The 18,650-nt window shown below is 43.7% G+C and overlaps 1 protein-coding gene across 1 annotated transcript in view; it reads right to left on the bottom strand.

Annotated features, from left to right (window-relative positions):
• Window positions 1-18,650, bottom strand: part of LOC120021852 (electrogenic sodium bicarbonate cotransporter 1-like) — a 62,858-nt gene that overhangs the window by 18,211 nt on the left and 25,997 nt on the right. The window contains exons 5-12 of the mRNA XM_038965697.1: window positions 18,010-18,170; window positions 17,628-17,810; window positions 13,300-13,376; window positions 12,033-12,190; window positions 11,549-11,636; window positions 7,476-7,630; window positions 7,122-7,250; window positions 6,448-6,622 (exon numbers count right to left, since the gene is read on the bottom strand). Coding sequence (XP_038821625.1) covers window positions 6,448-6,622; window positions 7,122-7,250; window positions 7,476-7,630; window positions 11,549-11,636; window positions 12,033-12,190; window positions 13,300-13,376; window positions 17,628-17,810; window positions 18,010-18,170 — 1,126 coding nt within the window. The remainder of the gene's footprint in view (window positions 1-6,447; window positions 6,623-7,121; window positions 7,251-7,475; window positions 7,631-11,548; window positions 11,637-12,032; window positions 12,191-13,299; window positions 13,377-17,627; window positions 17,811-18,009; window positions 18,171-18,650) is intronic.

Below are 18,650 nucleotides of genomic sequence, written 5' to 3' on the forward strand. Positions count from 1 at the left end.
GCTAGACAACCATTTTTAGGTCTTGCCATAGATTTTCAAGTAGATTTAAGTCAAAACTGTAACACGTCCACTCAGGAACTTTCACTGTCTTCTTGGTAAGCAACTCAAGTGTAGATGTGGCCTTGTGTTTTAGGTTATTGTCCAGCTGAAAGGTGAATCATCTCCCAGTGTCCCAGTGGGAACGTTGTTTGAACCAGGTTTTTCTGAAGGATTTTTCCTGTGCTTAGCTCCATTCCTTTTCTTATTTTATTGATGCAGCCACCACTATGCTTGAAAATATGACGAGTGGTACTCAGTAATGTGTTGTATTGGATTTGCCCCAAACATAACCCTTGGTATTTAGGACAAACAGTGCATTGCTTTGCAGCATTAATTTAGTGACTTGTTGCAAACAGGATGCATGTTTGGAATATTGTTATTCTTTACTGGCTTCCATATTTTCACTCTGCCAATTAGGTTAGTTTTGCGGAATAACCACACTTTTGATGATCCATCCTCAGTTTTCTCCTATCACAGTTATTAAACAAACTGTTTTAAAGTCACCATTGGCCTCATATTGAAATCCAAAAGTGGTTTCCTTCTCCTGCAACTGAGTTATGAAGGATGCCTGTATCTTTGTAGTGACTGGGTGTATTGATACACCATCCAAAGTTTAATTAATAACTTCTCCATGCTCAAAGCGATATTCAATTTCTGCTTTTTTAATTTACCAATAGGTGCCCTTCTTCGCGAGGAATTGGAAAACCTCCCTGGTCTTTGTGGTGGAATCTGTGTTGGAAATTCACTACTCGACGGAGGGAACTGACAGATAATTGTATGTGTGGGGTACAGAGGTAAGGTAGTCATTACAAAATCATGTTAACCACTGTTCTTGCAACTTATCCATGCAACTTATTATGTGACTTGTTAAAGCACATTTTTACTTGCCATAACAAAGGGGTTGACTACTTATTGACTCAAGAAATATCATCTTTTCATTTTTGATTCATTTGTAAACATTTCTAAAAACATAATTCCACTTTAACATTATGGGGTACTGTGTGTAGGCCAGTGACAAAAAAATCTCAATTTAATAAATGTTTAATTCAACTGTAACACAACAAAATGGTGGAAGAAGATCAGGGGTGTGAATACTTTCTGAATGCACTGTAGTCCCCTCCAAGCTCCTCACTAAGCTCAGGACCCTGAGACCGAACACCTCCCTCTACATCTGAATCCTGGACTTCCTGATGGACCGCCCCCCAGATGTTGAGGGTAGGCAATAACACATCCGCCACGCTAACCCCCAGGACGGGGGCCCCTCAGGGGTGCATGCTTAGTTCCCTCCTGTACTCCCTGTTCACCTACGACTGCGTGGCCGCGCATGACTTCAACACCATCATTAGGTTTGCTGACGGCACGACAGTGGTTGGCCTGATCACCAACGACAATGAAACAGCTTATAATCGCCTATAGCGATGACAATTGAGCTGATTGTGGACTACAGGAAAAGGAGAGCCGAGCACGCCTCCATCTGCATCAAAGGGGCTGTGGTGGAACGGATTAAGAGTTTCAAGTTCACACACACCAACACACACAACAATGCCTCTTCCCCTCAGGATGCTGAAAAGATTTGGCATGGGCCCTCAGACCCTCAAAAAGTTCAACAGCTACACCAATGAGAGCATCTTGACTAGCTGCATCAACGATTGGCATGGCAACTGCTTGGCATCCGACAGCTAGACATTACAGAGGGTAGTGTGTACGGCCCAATACATCACTAGTGCCGAGTTCCCTGCAATCCAGGACCTCTATACCAAGCAGTGTCAGAGGAAGGCCCTACAAATTGTCAAATACTCCAGCCATCCAAATCATAGACTGTTTACCACTCTCTGCTACCACACGGAAAGTGGCACCAATGCACCAAGTTTGGAACCAACAGGATCCTGAACATCTTCTATCTCCAAGCCATAAGACTGCAAAATAGTTAGTTAAATAGTTAACCAATAGATACCCGGATTATCTGCATTGACCCTTTTTGCACTAACTCTTTTGACTCATCACATACAATGAGAGCCAAGATGGCCGCAATCGATAAGAGACAATACTGTGCAGCTGTATTCATTGACCTGGCCAAGGCTTTCAACTCTGTCAATCACCACATTCTTATCGGCAGACTCAACAGCCTTGGACTCTCAAACTGACTGCCTCGCCTGGTCCACCAACTACTTCTCAGATAGAGTTCAGTGTGTCAAATCGGAGGGCCTGTTGTCCGGACCTCTGGCAGTCTCTATGGGGGTGCCACAGGGTTTAATTCTCGGGCCGACTCTCTTCTCTGTATACATCAATGATGTCGCTCTTGCTGCTGGTGGTTCTTTGATCCACCTCCACGCAGATGACACCATTCTGTATACCTCTGGCCCTTCTTTGGACACTGTGTTAACTAACCTCCAGACGAGCTTCCATGCCTTCCGTGGCCTCCAACTGCTCTTAAATGCAAGTAAAACTACATGCATGCTCTTCAACCGATCGCTGCCCACACCTGCCCGCCTGTCCAGCATCACTACTCTGGACGGTTCTGACTTAGAATATGTAGGCAACTACAAATACCTAGGTGTCTGGTTAGACTGTAAATTCTCCTTCCAGACTCACATTATGCATCTCCAATCCAAAATTAAATCTAGAATCTGCTTCCTATTTTGCAACAAAGCATCCTTCACTCACACTACCAAACATACCCTCGAAAAACGGACTATCCTACCGATCCTCGACTTTGGCGATGTCATTTACAAAATAGCCTCCAACACTCTACTCAACAAATTGGATGCAGTCTATCACAGTGCCATCCGTTTTGTCACCAAAGCCCCATATACTACCCACCACTGCGACATGTATGCTCTCGTTGGCTGGCCCTCGCTTCATATTCGTTGCCAAAACCACTGGCTCCAGGTCATCTATAAGTCTTCGCTAGGTAAAGCCCCGCCTTATCTCAGCTCACTGGTCACCATAGCAGCACCCAGCCCTAGCACGCTCTCCAGCAGGTATATTTCACTGGTCACCCCAAAGCCAATTCCTCCTTTGGCCGCCTTTCTTTCCAGTTCTCTGCTGCCAATGACTGGAACAAACTGCAAAAATCACTGAAGCTGGAGACTCATATCCCCCTCACTAACTTTAAGCACCAGCTGTCAGAGCAGCTCACAGATCACTGCACCTGTACATAGCCTATCTGTAAATAGCCCATCCAACTACCTCATCACCATACTGTTATTTATTTTATTTATTTTGCTCCTTTGCACCCCAGTATCTCTACTTGCACATTCATCTTCTGCACATCTATCACTCCAGTATTTAATTGCTATATTGTAATTATTTCGCCATCATGGCCTATTTATTTGCACTCACTGTATATATACTTTTTGTTTTCTTTGTTCTACTGTATTATTGACTGTATGTTTTGTTTATTCCATGTGTAACTCTGTGTTGTTGTATGTGTCGAACTGCTATGCTTTATCTTGTCCAGGTCGCAGTTGTAAATGAGAACTTGTTCTCAACTAGCCTACCTGGTTAAATAAAGGTTAAATACAAAATAAAACAATGCTGCTACCATTTATTATCTATCCTGTTGCCTAGTCACTTTATTCCTACATCTACCGCAATGACCGTGTACCCCTGCACATCGACTCTGTACTGGTACCCTGTGTATTCAGTGCATTAGGAAAGTATTCAGACGACTTGACTTTTTCCACATTTTGTTACATTACAGCCTTATTCTAAAATGTATTAAATAGTTTTTTTCCTTATCAATCTACACACAATACCCCATAATGACAAAGCAAAATGGGTAGTTGGTGAAGCACCTTTGGCAGCGATTATAGCCTCAAGTTTTCTTGGGTATGACACTACAAGCTTGGCACACCAGTAATTGGGGAGTTTCTCCCATTCCTCTCTGCAGATCCTCTCAAGCTCTGTCAGGTTGGATGGGGAACATTGCTGCACAGCTATTTTCAGATCAATCCAGAGATGTTTGATCGGGTTCAAATCCGGGCATTAGGTGCTTTTGGCAAACTCCAAGCGGGCTGTCATGTGCCTTTTACTCAGGAGTGGCTTCTGTCTGGCCACTCTATCATTAAGGCCTGATTGGTGGAATGCTGCAGAAATGGTTGTCCTTCTAGAAGGTTCTCCCATCTCCACAGAAGAACTCTAGAGCTCTGTCAGAGTGACCATCGGTTTCTTGGTCATATCTCGGACCAAGGCCCTTCTCCCCCGATTGCTCAGTTTTAAAGTCACCATTGATGATGAATGGAAACAGGATGCACCTGAGCTCAATTTCGAGTCTCATAGCAAAGGGTCTGAATACTTATGTAAATAAGGTATATCTGTTTTTTAGTTTTAATACATTTGCAAAAATATCGAAAAACCTGTTTTCGCTTTGTCATTATGGGGTATTGTGTGTAGATTGCAAAAAAATATATATTTAATCCATTTTAGAAAAAAGGCTATAACGTAACAAAATGTGGAAAGAGTCAAGGGGTCTGAATACTTTCCGAAGGCAATGTATAGCCAAGTTATCGTTACTCATTGTGTATTTATCCCTCGTGTAATTATTTTTCATATTAATTATGTTTTTTTCTCTCTGCATTGTTGGTAAGCATTTCCCAGTCTTCACCTGTTGTTTACGAAGCATGTGACAAATGTCATTACTTTTGATTTTAAGCTTTCGACATCATGATATCAATCTGCCGATTCAGCGAATGCTTTATTTCCCCCATCACACAGCTCCAGACATACAAAGAGCTGTTATACAGGCCAATCAGGACAGACAGCCCTGCTCAAGTTCACATTGTGCCATCGTGTGTTTATACTAGCTGTATTTTACACACCATCACCAGGCCTGGGTAGGAGACAACGGACAGATGGGATGCAGGATCAGAGCTACGCTGCCTGGAACGCTGTGCACCAATGCTTGGATAGCTATGGCTTCTTGGAAAGGTCAGAGGTCAAGAGAGGGATTCCCTTCCCCTCCTCCCACACAGTGGAGTGAGGTTGGGGGAGGACGGAGGAGATGGGGCAGTGACGAGGCTAGCTGAGTAATCTGGATCTGTGGTTATTTCTAGTGGAGCCAAATCCCCTGAGGCCAGCTCTCCCCGGCTCACGCATGCCTGTCTCGACTGACGTAGCTGAGTAAACTCAACCCCATACACATCTCAATAGATTTGAGTTGTCACTTGGACTACATCAAGTCGGCATCAGTCGATACTTGTAAAAATGTGCATTCCTTAATGCATACATATATTTGTAATGTATAACTATGTAATTTTTGGGGGGTTCTCCAATCCGTAGTTTTTGTTAATAACTTAACTCTATTGGGCCGTGTAATCCACTGTTTCCCAATGGAGTATACGATACGATAGAAGTTGGGATCCGTAGTCTTTTTATTTTAAAAAAATGGCATTCTATATATCCCCTGCTAAAGCAAAAAAAATATGCCGTGCAATGAAGGGGCTGCTTCATTTCCGGTTACAAACGGCTTCCTTGGCAGAGGTTGTATAAAATGCTATTTTTATCGAAAACTACAGCACCCAAAGCAAACAACATAACTATACAGTCCAAACATAGGTACAAGGTACATGTTTTTTAAAAAGTACATTTTTACAAGAATCGACAGATACCGACTCGATATAGTCGGCGATGCACTCAGGCAAAACTCATGGCAGCTGAACTCCATTGAGATGTTGCAACTCAACTCCATTGAGATGTTCAGTATACGGAGTTGCGTTTACTCAGCTACGACTGATGCAGCTTGCTGTGTGTGTGGTGGTAGTGGTGAGGGGGTGGTGTGTGTGTGTGTGTGTGTGTGTGTGTGTGTGTGTGTGTGTGTGTGTGTGTGTGTGTGTGTGTGTGTGTGTGTGTGTGTGTGTGTGTGTGTGTGTGTGTGTGTGTGTGTGTGTGCGTGTGTGTGTTTAGTTGCACTCTCCCCAACTCTCCCACTTCATACTCTAACAGTCAACAAGCCGTCTGCATATCTACAGTAAACCAGATCATCCTAGCCAGCAATATACACACACCTGTCTTGGCATATGCCCTTAACACACAGTTAGTGGCAACTGCACAAGTAGTGAGGGGCGCTGTGCCCCAGGTCAGGTTAATTATACTATAGCCCACATTAGAAGATGAGCTATAAGGAGATGTAAAGCAATTTTGATGCAGAAGTTGAGCATTGGCCATGACGGTACTATGACAAGGAGTTTTCCTGACCACGTGACCTGACCAAGAAAAACTCTGAGTCCCAGTTATATGCTACAACTAGGGCCCTGTTGAGGTCACAGGTCAATATCCTGTCCCTCATTACAAATTATTAATATAGTATTTGCCAATGCTTAAATCCAGTTATGCTTATGCAAAAAAAATATATAATAAATATTTCAACTGATTCTGTTTCACAAAGACATATAAACAGGTGGGGCTCACCTGCATGTTTTCCGTAGCGTCTCCTAGCAACCCTCCGAAGGTGATTGCATTGGTTACGGTGCCCAGGTAGATGAACAAGATGGCGGACAGCGACTGGATGTGAATGGCGTCGTAGAAATCACTGGCGAAAAACGGCAGCTTCCGCTTGATGTCCAGAATGAGGCCGCCGCAAAACCTTAACAATGAAAATGTGACAGTAAAATGTTACATTTATGCCACAAACTCTTTGTTATTGTCAAATTATTTAAAGATGTAGCCTCGTAAAAGGAGACGGATCGCTACGATCCCCATTCTGCTTTGGTCAGCGTAGCTACTGAATCTGTCTGGTTTACGAGATATCTAAAGATGCTGTCTCATCACAAATCAATGTCTGGCACATAGCGTAACTAAAAGGCAATGGTAAATAGTGTCTTGCTTTGGCCACACACCTAAGGTGTAATTTCCTGGAATTCCTTAGTAAACATGCGTGGAGTTACAGTGTTCTAGTAAATAGTTTTGCATTCTGATTTCAGTGAGAGTTTAGGCCTTGCTGAGTGACATTCTATTAATGTACTACATGTTGGTATTGGCAGTTGAAGACAGCTCTGTATTGACAGTTGAAGACTGCTCTGTTATTCAAGACGACACCATATCATATGGTTTAGGCTAGTAGTAATGAGCAGTTTCATCCTTACTTCCCAGTGTTCATGAGCTCTTCTCCGACATGTCCATGTCCCCCTCCTCCCTGACCCCCGTCATGTCCCGGTGTGTCCCCATTCATCTGGGGCCCATCCCCTCCGCCCCCAGCATTATACTGGTTCTTCCTATACAGACACACACAGTAGGTTAACCCACAGACATCACGCTCCAACACACATCTGATTGTTTGTGGTCCACCGTGAGTACCAAGTTTGGAGGAAAGAGAGGGAATACTCCGGGGTCACTTTTAAAAAGAAACATGCACAATTTAAGTAATTTCCTGGAACTAGGTACATTTACAGAATTGTTTAACCCTTCTAGGACCAGAGGTGTGTGTGACAGGGCTGTACCTCTTGTCAGACGAGGGCAGGGACTTGGGGGGTTCTATCCTGATGTCGGGGTCCCACTCCCCAGGGGGTAGGACAATGACCTCATCCAGGAACTCCTCGATGCCCGCAAGCAGGTCCTGTCTGTCCTTGGCCTTGTAGGCAATGTCATGGAACACCTGACCACAACACAACCGATGAGGAATCATATTAACATCAACAGCAGCACACAACCAAACATTTCTTGTTTCACACTTGTCTCTTCCTCATATTGTGACCTGAGTAATTGGATCCTAATCATTATCATCTATTTCTATGTAAAGACTTACAGTATCCCATCTATTTAAGCCATAACCTCTTAATAATAGTATATATATATGCCAATTATCAGACACTTTTATCCAAAGCAACTTACAGTCATGCATGCATACATTTTACGTACAGGTGGTACAGGGTTTTGAACCTACTATAGTGGCATTGCAAGCACCATGCTCTACCAACTGAGCTACAGAGGACCACCAGGGGCTCTTATTGCACTGAGAGTATCTCTGTAAATCTCAGGCACAGAGTATTGGGCCAATCAGGCCAGGCCAGGGGTGACCACTCCATACAGGATTTACCCAGGTATTTTACCCAAAAGGCTCAGCCCTTTCTGTTTCCATCTACATGGGCCGGCACCCGTGTCTCACTGGGCCATGGCTCCGGCGGACCAGCTCTCACTTGGGGCCAAAGCCAGGCCACTGGTACTTTCAGCTTTAACAGCTTCTCAGAAAGCAACTGTTTTGATTATGCAGGGGTTGTCAATTCTGCTCTTCACGAGTCGTCACTGTCAGCCCTAGCTAGGCAAACACAACTTCCCTAGTATAACTTCCCTGGTACAGTATACACTAAGTGAAACACTGGTGTTACAGTCGAAAAGCAGCATCAGACCCACAGTCAGATAAAGATCTCTATGGGACTGAGCGTTCACAGGGAAGCTGAGGTTTTAGTTAAACTGTAACATGAGGAAATCCTGGGAAAAAAGGGGGTGTGGGGGAATATGAGAGTCAGGTGCAATATGGGTAATCGGAGGGAGAGGAGTTTTTGTAAACGTTTCGTGGGTCAGTGTGGGCAGTGCAGGAGAGGTTAGGAGGAGTGTAAAATAAGAACTCTGATATCCACCAACTCAGGAAAAGAATATGGTGACAATCACGAGAGATTACAATCACAGAAACTCTAAAGCAGGAGCAGTGCTGGTCTTTATAACACCTTATATCCTACTATGAGGCTGGGAGACAATAGTCCGAGAATATGGCATTGCCCTGCAATAACACTAAACGATACAGCTGTCGTACAGTACGCACCTGCTCCTTTTTACGATTGTCTTGTCATAATGTCTTGTCAACAGGCATGAGGGTCAATGAACTTGGCCTCGTACTACCACACTGATCTCACAAGCTTACATATATGATTTGCTACACAAATTTTAAATCATTATTTATTTATTTAACCTTTATTTAACTATAAACAGTCAGGTCCATAATTATTGGCATCCTTGATAAAGATGAGGAAAACATTTGCAAAAAAATTATCATACAATACAGGACAGTATTGTATTATTTATTTTATACAGTCTTTTTTGCTCACCTTTATCAAGGGTGCCAATAATTATGGACCTGACCGTATGTAATCTCGCAAGATCAATTCCATACACCACCCACCACTGTGACCTGTATGCTCTCGTCGGCTGGCCCTCGCTACATATTCGTTCCAAGACTCACTGGCTCCAGGTCATCTATAAGTCTTTGCTAGGTAAAGCTTCGCCTTATCTCAGCTCACTGGTCACCATAACAACACCCACCCGTAGCACGCGCTCCAGCAGGTATATCTCACTGGTCATCCCTAAAGCCAACACCCCCTTCGGCCTCCTTTCCTTCCAGTTCTCTTCTGCCAATGATTGCAAAAAAGTTGGAGACTTATATCTCCCTCACTAACTTTAAGCATCAGCTATCTGAGCAGCTCACAGATCTCTGCAGCTGTACACAGACCATCTGTAAATAGCCCATCCAACTACCTACCTCATCCCCATATTGTTTTTATTTACTTTTTTTGCTCTTTTGCACACTACTATTTCTTCTTGCACATCATCATCTGCACATCTATCACTCCAGTGTTAATTTGCTAAATTGTAATTACTTCGCTACTATGGCCTATTTATTGCCTTACCTCCGTACTCCATTTGCACACACTGTATATACACTGCTCAAAAAAATAAAGGGAACACTTAAACAACACAATGTAACTCCAAGTCAATCACACTTCTGTGAAATCAAACTGTCCACTTAGGAAGCAACACTGATTGACAATAAATTTCACATGCTGTTGTGCAAATGGAATAGACAAAAGGTGGAAATTATAGGCAATTAGCAAGACACCCCCAATAAAGGAGTGGTTCTGCAGGTGGTGACCACAGACCACTTCTCAGTTCCTATGCTTCCTGACTGATGTTTTGGTCACTTTTGAATGCTGGCGGTGCTTTCACACTAGTGGTAGCATGAGACGGAGTCTACAACCCACACAAGTGGCTCAGGTAGTGCAGCTCATCCAGGATGGCACATCAATGTGAGCTGTGGCAAGAAGGTTTGCACAGGTGGGGGTTGTGCTTACAGCCCAACACCGTGCAGGACGTTTGGCATTTGCCAGAGAACACCAAGATTGGCAAATTCGCCACTGGCGCCCTGTGCTCTTCACAGATGAAAGCAGGTTCACACTGAGCACATGTGACAGAGTCTGGAGACGCCGTGGAGAACGTTCTGCTGCCTGCAACATCCTCCAGCATGACCGGTTTGGCGGTGGGTCAGTCATGGTGTGGGGTGGCATTTCTTTGGGGGGCCGCACAGCCCTCCATGTGCTCGCCAGAGGTAGCCTGACTGCCATTAGGTACCGAGATGAGATCCTCAGACCCCTTGTGAGACCATATGCTGGTGCGGTTGGCCCTGGGTTCCTCCTAATGCACGACAATGCTAGTCCTCATGTGGCTGGAGTGTGTCAGCAGTTCCTGCAAGAGGAAGGCATTGATGCTATGGACTGGCCCACCCGTTCCCCAGACCTGAATCCAATTGAGCACACCTGGGACATCATGTCTCGCTCCATCCACCAACGCCACGTTGCACCACAGACTGTCCAGGAGTTGGCGGATGCTTTAGTCCAGGTCTGGGAGGAGATCCCTCAGGAGACCATCCGCCACCTCATCAGGAGCATGCGCAGGCGTTGTAGGGAGGTCATACAGGCACGTGGAGGCCACACACACTACTGAGCCTCATTTTGACTTGTTTTAAGGACATTACATCAAAGTTGGATCAGCCTGTAGTGTGGTTTTCCACTTTAATTTTGAGCGTGACTCCAAATCCAGACCTCCATGGGTTGATAAATTTGATTTCCATTGATAATTTTTGTGTGATTTTGTTGTCAGCACATTCAACTATGTAAAGAAAAAAGTATTTAATAAGAATATTTCATTAATTCAGATCTAGGATGTGTTATTTTAGTGTTCCCTTTATTTTTTTGAGCAGTGTAGATTTTTCTATTGTGTTATTGACTGTACATTTGTTTATCCCATGTGTAACTCTGTGTAGTTGTTTTTGTCGCACTGCTTAGCTTTATCTTGGCCAGGTTGCAGTTGTAAATGAGAACTTGTTCTCATCTGGCCTACCTGGTTAAGGCTAAAATCAACTCTAACCGTACCATGACTTCAATCCCAGATCAACCTTGTAAGCCTTGCCAATTTCATAATTGCAACTGTAGGATCCAGAGAGCCTTGTGTAAGACATGACATCTTAGTTTCCTAGTCTACACCGTGTTGAGCCATATGCCACCTGGGTGCTATATGTGGCCTGGAGTCGTCTTTCTGCCTATGTTAATCTCTTAATACTACAGCTGGCCAGACATTTACTAAACATAGGGCAAACACTGCAGACCAGCAATAGACTCACACTCAGATTAACAAACAAAATATACATTCACACGGACCAAGTCCCTTGAACTCCAGGAAGACTGGACAGTATCAACTCCTTGGTAAATATACAATATAAGCAGGCTGGACACAGTAAGTCACGTACCTCATCAGACATGAGGGTGGCGATAGCGCGTCCGATCTCATGGTAAGAATTGGCTTTTCCTTTGGGCCCCAGCAGCACGAATAAAAACCTGAAAGGAAATGGAGAAAAAAATAGAAGGATATTCAGAAATAGACAGTTAACAAAAAGCCCAAATTGGGTAAAACAGTGGTCACTAGTGGTTGAACTCTATAAATACAGTACCAATCAGCCTCTACAGCAGGCCTGGGCAATTCCAGTCTTCGGGGGGCCTGATTGGTGTCACACTTTTTCTCCATCCCTAGCAAACACACCTGATTTAAACTAATTACATTTTTAACTGAAGATCATGATTATTTGATGATTGGAGTCAGGTGTGTTAGCTGGGGCAAAAGTATGACACCAATCAGGCCCCCGAGGACTGGAATTGCCCAGGCCTGCTCTACAGGCTATGAGATATAGTGGTGGTGATTGTGGTTGTAGTTGGTGTCAGCAGTCATTAGGGTACCTGGTAGGGACGGGGACCTCTGTCAGAGCTCCCAACATGACAGCCTGCTGCAGACGGACGAACGCCACGAAGGGCGAATCCAGGAAGTCCACCTCTCCGACCAGGACGTTAGATGCCTCGGCATCACGAGGAAGCTTCTTCATAAACTTATTCTTCAGCTACAGATGGTGAGGGGGGGGGGGGAGAAAGATAGATTAAGAGAGAGAGGGGGGGACAAGAGATAAAGAGAAAGGGGAGAGAGAGACAGAGTTGAACAAAGAGTAAGAGGAGAGAGAGAGAGAGAGAGAGCGAGAGAGAGAGCATGAGAAACTTAAAGATAGAGACAGAAAAAGAGAAATAAAGCAATGAAATCCTAGCCTTGACCCACATCTATTCAAAAGACACGGTGCTTGACACGACTGTCCTTATCAGAGTAGAATGAGAAAAGCAGCAAAGGTATTGTAACAATGGACATTTCACATGCTCCAAAGTTGTACACAGTTCCATGAATGAAATGGGGCCGCACAGTACAACCCGTCCCCGGCACATTGGCATTGCATGCTGTATTATGTGGCAACATTGCAGCTCGTAGCGTCTGTAGAAACAGATTAAAGCAGTTTTTAATCACTCTGTGACTCACAAACTCACTGAGAAAGGACACATAATGAAGTCCTTTCTGTTCATTGGTTATACACTTGAACAAGTCTCTAGAATGACATGTAATGAGAATGTAACACAGTAGCAACAGAAAAGATTCACCTCTGTGCAACTGTATACAGAATAACAGGCCAGGTGAATGCATACCAGCCCTTCCGTTAGGTCAATGTGCCGGTAAATTCAAATTAAGGCCTAAGTGGGACACTGACGTACTACTTAGTCCCAGTGAAATGTAAAAAAAAACACTAAACATCCAGAGACCTCGGGCGAGGAGATGATCAACTAAGCAAGGCCTTGGTGTTTTATCAAAGGCCAGAGCAATTTGACAAATGAGCTACTGTTGTCAGTGTAATTCCCGGAGTTAGTTACTGTGTCTGTGTACTGGTTTCAGCAGGCTTCAGGAGGAGTAGCAACATTGGCACTAAACACTTAAGAGAGAGTGTCAGGTCTCTTTGTGTGTTAGGCTCGTAGGCTTTATCAGTCGAACAAGGCCACACAACCCTAGGAACACACTCCATCACACACAAACACACACGCTGTGCCCAATCTTTGACGCTGCATAGTGTTAGTGCAGGAGTTGAAATGTAGAGTGCCCAAACACAGACGCACACACACACAATAATATCCTCACCTGGTCTCTATCTGGTTGGTCAGAGAAGTCGTTGAGGCTGTTAGAGGTCAGGTTCCGATGGGTCGTGGCTGGGCTACCTGTGGGGTCAGAGGTCAGAGTTCAAAGACCAGGACTGAGAGGGGTCAACGTGTCCATTAGTGCACAAAACAGTCAAATGGTTTTATAGCGTTCTGAAATGGAGGTGAGGGTTTCTTATTGGACCAGGTAGTCCCTCCCTGTTTCAGGCAGTTTTGTTCCGTTTGGTACCTAATGAACACAACCCTGGGGTCCAACAAAGTCACTGAGATGAAAGGTAAAGCACAAGTCACAGAAAAGACAAAGGCCCAGTGAGATTAGACTGATCTCAGAGAAGGAGATGAAGAAAAACAGAAGAAAATAGGAACAGAAACTTCAGAAGGAACTAATATAAATCTGGAAGGCTGCCAGGGCTTAGTTAAGCTTTAGGGCCGATGCCAGCTGCAGTGGATCAGATCTTCTGACTGAAATCTCCCACTGCCGTGCCCTGTTCGTCTCTGATCTGATGCCAACTGGTCCCTCACTGACACGGCAAAGCAGAGAGAGGGCACGGACACTCAGTCGTGTTTGTAGTCTATGGTGGGGTTGGTGGGCGAGTGGGAGAGTGGGAGAGATAGCCAGACTCCGTGAGAAGGCTGGCTTGGCATTGCAGTTCTGTTAACCTGACAAAGTTGGTCAATAGTCAAGTAGGGTCTACATTAGCTAGTTGGTTGTTTACTATTTCTCTGGGCATGATAGACTGTGACTTGGATGCTGTTTGATGCAGTCGTATAAAAGAATCCTCCAAAAATGGTGGACTGATCGTGATTTCCCATGAGAGTATTATTTTCAGTCATCTATGCTAATATCAGCAATACAAGTTTGGATCGCAAATTAGCACATAGACTATTGTCAAGGTATGTGTTATGACCTGTTATAGACTATGTTATATGACTATTATAACCTGACTTACACAGGTATCCCACACTAGGGTGTTGTAATGCATTATAACCTGACTTATTGAAAAATGTCCTTGTTTTAGAGTGTTGTATTGCATTATTTGCGTATGACTTACACAGGCATTCCAAAAAAAAATCCATGTTAGAGTGTTGTATTGTTTTATAACCTGACTTACAAAAGTATCCCACACAAGGGTATGTTATAATGCATTATAATATTATAATCAGGGGTTGAAACCGGTTCAGGGAACAGAACCGAAAACCGGAAAATAATGACATTTTGTAAGGAACAGAAACGGAACCTGGAACGAAAGTTATCCATACTGTTCCGGAACAGAACCGTTATTTTAAAAGCTGGGAACCAGTTAATAATATTATTTTACATTACAGACATTTTTTTCTAGTCCCACAACAAAACGCAACAAAAGCGCCAATGCAAAGCCCTCACTCTTCGAAACTTATTCCAGTGGCTGCCAGCAAGCTGATAATCGTTGCCTGTGTGTGTTTAAGCTACCTGCCCATCCCCACCTCCGAAGAATAGCTACTGTACTGACATTACAAACTTGATTTAGAAGATAGAGATTTTTTATTAATTCACTTTTTTAAAGGATACTATAGGCATAGTTATTACATTTCACATTGGATTTAATAACTACAAAAAAGTAAGACGTGTTTTTAACTCTGGTACGGCTCTGCACACACAAGCTTGTTATCTACCTAACAAGCTGCCCAGCGCTTCAAGTCTCCTGAAGTTCAGAACTTTATTTTGCTAGTCGGAACAGTGGAACAAATTTTTTTTAAATAGTGGTTCTGTTTAGAACGAAACAATAGGAAAATAACTTTGGTTCCAACCCCTGGTTATAATGCATTATAGCCTGACTTACACAGGCAAGCCTTGTGCCATATGTGTTATAACCTGACTTAATAAGGTATCCCATGTGTAATAAATGCATTATAACCTGACTTACTGAGGTATTGCATGCTGGAGCTCCTTTGGACCTCCTCTATCGGTTCCTCAGAGCCAAGCGGGGTTGCATAAGGCACAAATTGGGACTGGGACTGGGGGTGGGAGTGGGGGAAGGGCTGGGGGTGTTCATGGGGACTGCGTGCTTTAGTGCAGACAGAGCATCCAGAGAGAGAGAGAGAGCGTAAATGAGTGAAGGAAGGAAAGGGAGACAGGGAAAGGAAAGAAGTGAAAAGAAGAGAAAAGACAAGAACTTATTAGACTTTTCCTACAAAGCCAGTGTAGAGAATATTAGTCTGCTCAGGAGAATAAAGAGTGCAGTTAGAGGTTAGAGAGAACAAGAACGATCTCACACACTTCAAAGTGCAGTACCGTATTACTGTGAGCGGCTATCCAAGCAGTTAAGGTTTTGATAAATAATTCAATCAGATGCTGTAAAGTCTGAATCCATTTCGGAGATAGTAGTTTTTAGAAGAAAAAAAACACAAGCATCAACACTCAGGGTTACAAGAATCTTGCCAGGCACATTCACATGGTTAATAGTCCAGTCTATTGCCACCTAGATATACAGCTGAAGTCGGACGTTAACATACACTTAGGTTGGAGTCATTAAAACTCGTTTTTCAACCACTCCACATATTTCTTGTGAACAAACTATAGATTCGGCAAGTCGGATAGGACATCTACTTTGTGCATGACACAAGTCATTTTTCCAACAATTGTTTACAGACAGATTATTTCCCTTATAATTCACTGTATCACAATTCCAGTGGGTTAGAAGTTTACATACGCTAAGTTGACTGTGCCTTTAAACAGCTTGGAAAATTCCAGAAAATGATGTCATGGCTTTAGAAGCTCCTGATAAATGATGTCAATTAGCCTGAGTCAATTGGAGGTGTACCTGTGGATGTATTTCAAGGCCTACCTTCAAACTCAGTGCCTCTTTGCTTGACATCATGGGAAAATCAAAAGAAATCAGCCAAGACCTCAGAAAAAAAGTTGTAGACCTCCGCAAGCCTGGTTCATCCTTGGGAGCAATTTCCAAATGCCTGAAGGTACCACGTTCATCTGTACAAACAATAGTACGCAAGTATAAACACCATGGGACCACAGCTGTCATACTGCTCAGGAAGGAGACGCGTTCTGTCTCCTAGAGATGAACGTACTTTGGTGCGAAAAGTGCAAACCAATCCCAGAACAACAGCAAAGGACCTTGTGAAGATGCTGGAGGAAACAGGTACAAAAGTATCTATATCCACAGTAAAACAAGTCCTTTATCGACATAACCTGAAAGGCCGCTCAGCAAGGAAGAAGCAACTGCTCCAAAACCGCCATAAAAAGCCAAACTACGGTTTTCAACTGAACATGGGGGACAAGGATCGTACTATTTGGAGAAATGTACTCTGGTCTGATGAAACAAAAATAGAACTGTTTGGCCATAATGACCATCATTATGTTTGGAAGACAAAGGGGGAGGCTTGCAAGCCGAAGAACACCAACCCAACCGTGTAGCACTGGGGTGGCAGCATCATGTTGTGGGGGTGCTTTGCTGCAGGAGGGACTGATGCACTTCACAAAATAGATGCTATCATGAGGAACGAAAATTATGTGGATATATTGAAGCAACATCTCAAGACATCAGTCAGGAAGTTAAAGCTTGGTCGTAAATGGGTCTTCCAAATGGACAATGACCCCAAGCATACTTCCAAAGTTGTGGCAAAATGGCTTAAGGACAACAAAGTCAAGGTATTGGAGTGGCCATCACAAAGCCCTGACCTCAATCCTATAGAAATTCTGTGGGCAGAACAGAAAAAGTGTTTGCGAGCAAGGAGGCCTACAAACCTGACTCAGTTACACCAGCTCTGTCAGGAGGGCCAAAATTCACCCAACTTATTGTGGGAAGCTTGTGGAAGGCTACCCGAAACGTTTGACCCAAGTTAAACAATTTAAAGGCAATGCTACCAAATACTAATTGAGTGTATGTAAACTTCTGACCCACTGGGAATGTGATGAAAGAAATAAAAGCTGAAATTAATCATTCTCTCTACTATAATTCTGACATTTCACATTCTTCAAATAAAGTGGTGATCCTAACTGACCTAAGGCAGGGATTTTTTACTAGGATTTAATGTCAGGAATTGTGAAAAGCTGAGTTTAAATGTATTTGGCTAAGGTGTATGTAAACTTCTGACTTCAACTGTATGTACCTATAACATCTTTAATGCAATCAAATGATGGCCCATAATGTTGATCATACACTACACCATATCCTATAGAATTGATGACAAAGTCCACCAGAGGGAAAAATCTATCATTGTAGATGTGATTGGTAGAACTTATTGGGATAAGGTAGGAAGTAGGAGGTAAGGACAAAACAAATAAAGACTGCAACAAACTGGCATCTGCATTACCGTTCTGGTCTTGGTTGGAAAACAGCCTGCTTGCACTGGACACCGTCTTGCCGATGTCGGCAAGAGAGCGCAGGTTGGACTTCTTGGTCTGGTGACGATGTTTCCGTAGCAACGTGTACATGACTTGATCCTTCAGCTCGGCCTTCAGCTGACCAATCTCGATCTGGTTGTCAGTGATCAACTCTGAGAGAGGGAGAGGGGGGGCAGGGAGAGGCAAAAGGGAATGAAGAGCATGTCAATATTGAGGACACTTGGTTTCAAAGAGCACTGTTTTGCAATGTCCCAATTGTAAAAGCACTGTACAGTCAGACACACTGACTGATGATTTTGTGTGTCTGGTGCAGTGAGATGCCGGGGCTTATGGGAAGTGTAGTTGTCTTACCGACCACCTGTGGTAGAGTGGAGGCCTCCAGGTCCAGCAGGATGGTGCCTTTCTCGATACAGTTCTTCAGCTCAAACAGACTGTGAAGGGACAGGGTGGCCACGTGGGGCTTACTCCAACGCTCTCCTCCCTTTTCCACCTTCTCCTCAAACTTTATCCACCTAGAGAGAAATGGATTAAGACAGAGAGAAAGAGAGGGTGAGAGGGTATGGGGTGGGGGGGTTAGAGAGAGACAGACCCAGAAAGAAATAGATACAGAGACAAACAGAAGGAAAGGGAATAACCTTGGTTAAGTTTGATTTTAAAAATCCTTAAATCATCATTACGGAGACGCAGGTTCTGCAAGGTAAGTTATCTCACAATAAAGGTCAGAAGAGGAGGACAATAAAAACATCCCAACAAAGCGTTTCATATCATTTCACAGCCAAAAACAGGTCGAAGACAAAAGGAGACAAGGACAGTTCTTTTTTTTAGTTACAAAACAACCCCTCTATGTCATGCATTCCTCACTGTTCACGGAAAATAGCAGGGGATGCGGGACGACGCAATACAAAAACTGTACATTTCCATACCGAACGTGGTTCTGTCCATTGCCAAGTACAGTGGTTCTTCCTTTAAAAGTTGCGGCGTACCGCAGCACA

Source organism: Salvelinus namaycush, chromosome 26, assembly GCF_016432855.1.
Source record: "Salvelinus namaycush isolate Seneca chromosome 26, SaNama_1.0, whole genome shotgun sequence".
NCBI lineage: Eukaryota > Metazoa > Chordata > Actinopteri > Salmoniformes > Salmonidae > Salvelinus > Salvelinus namaycush.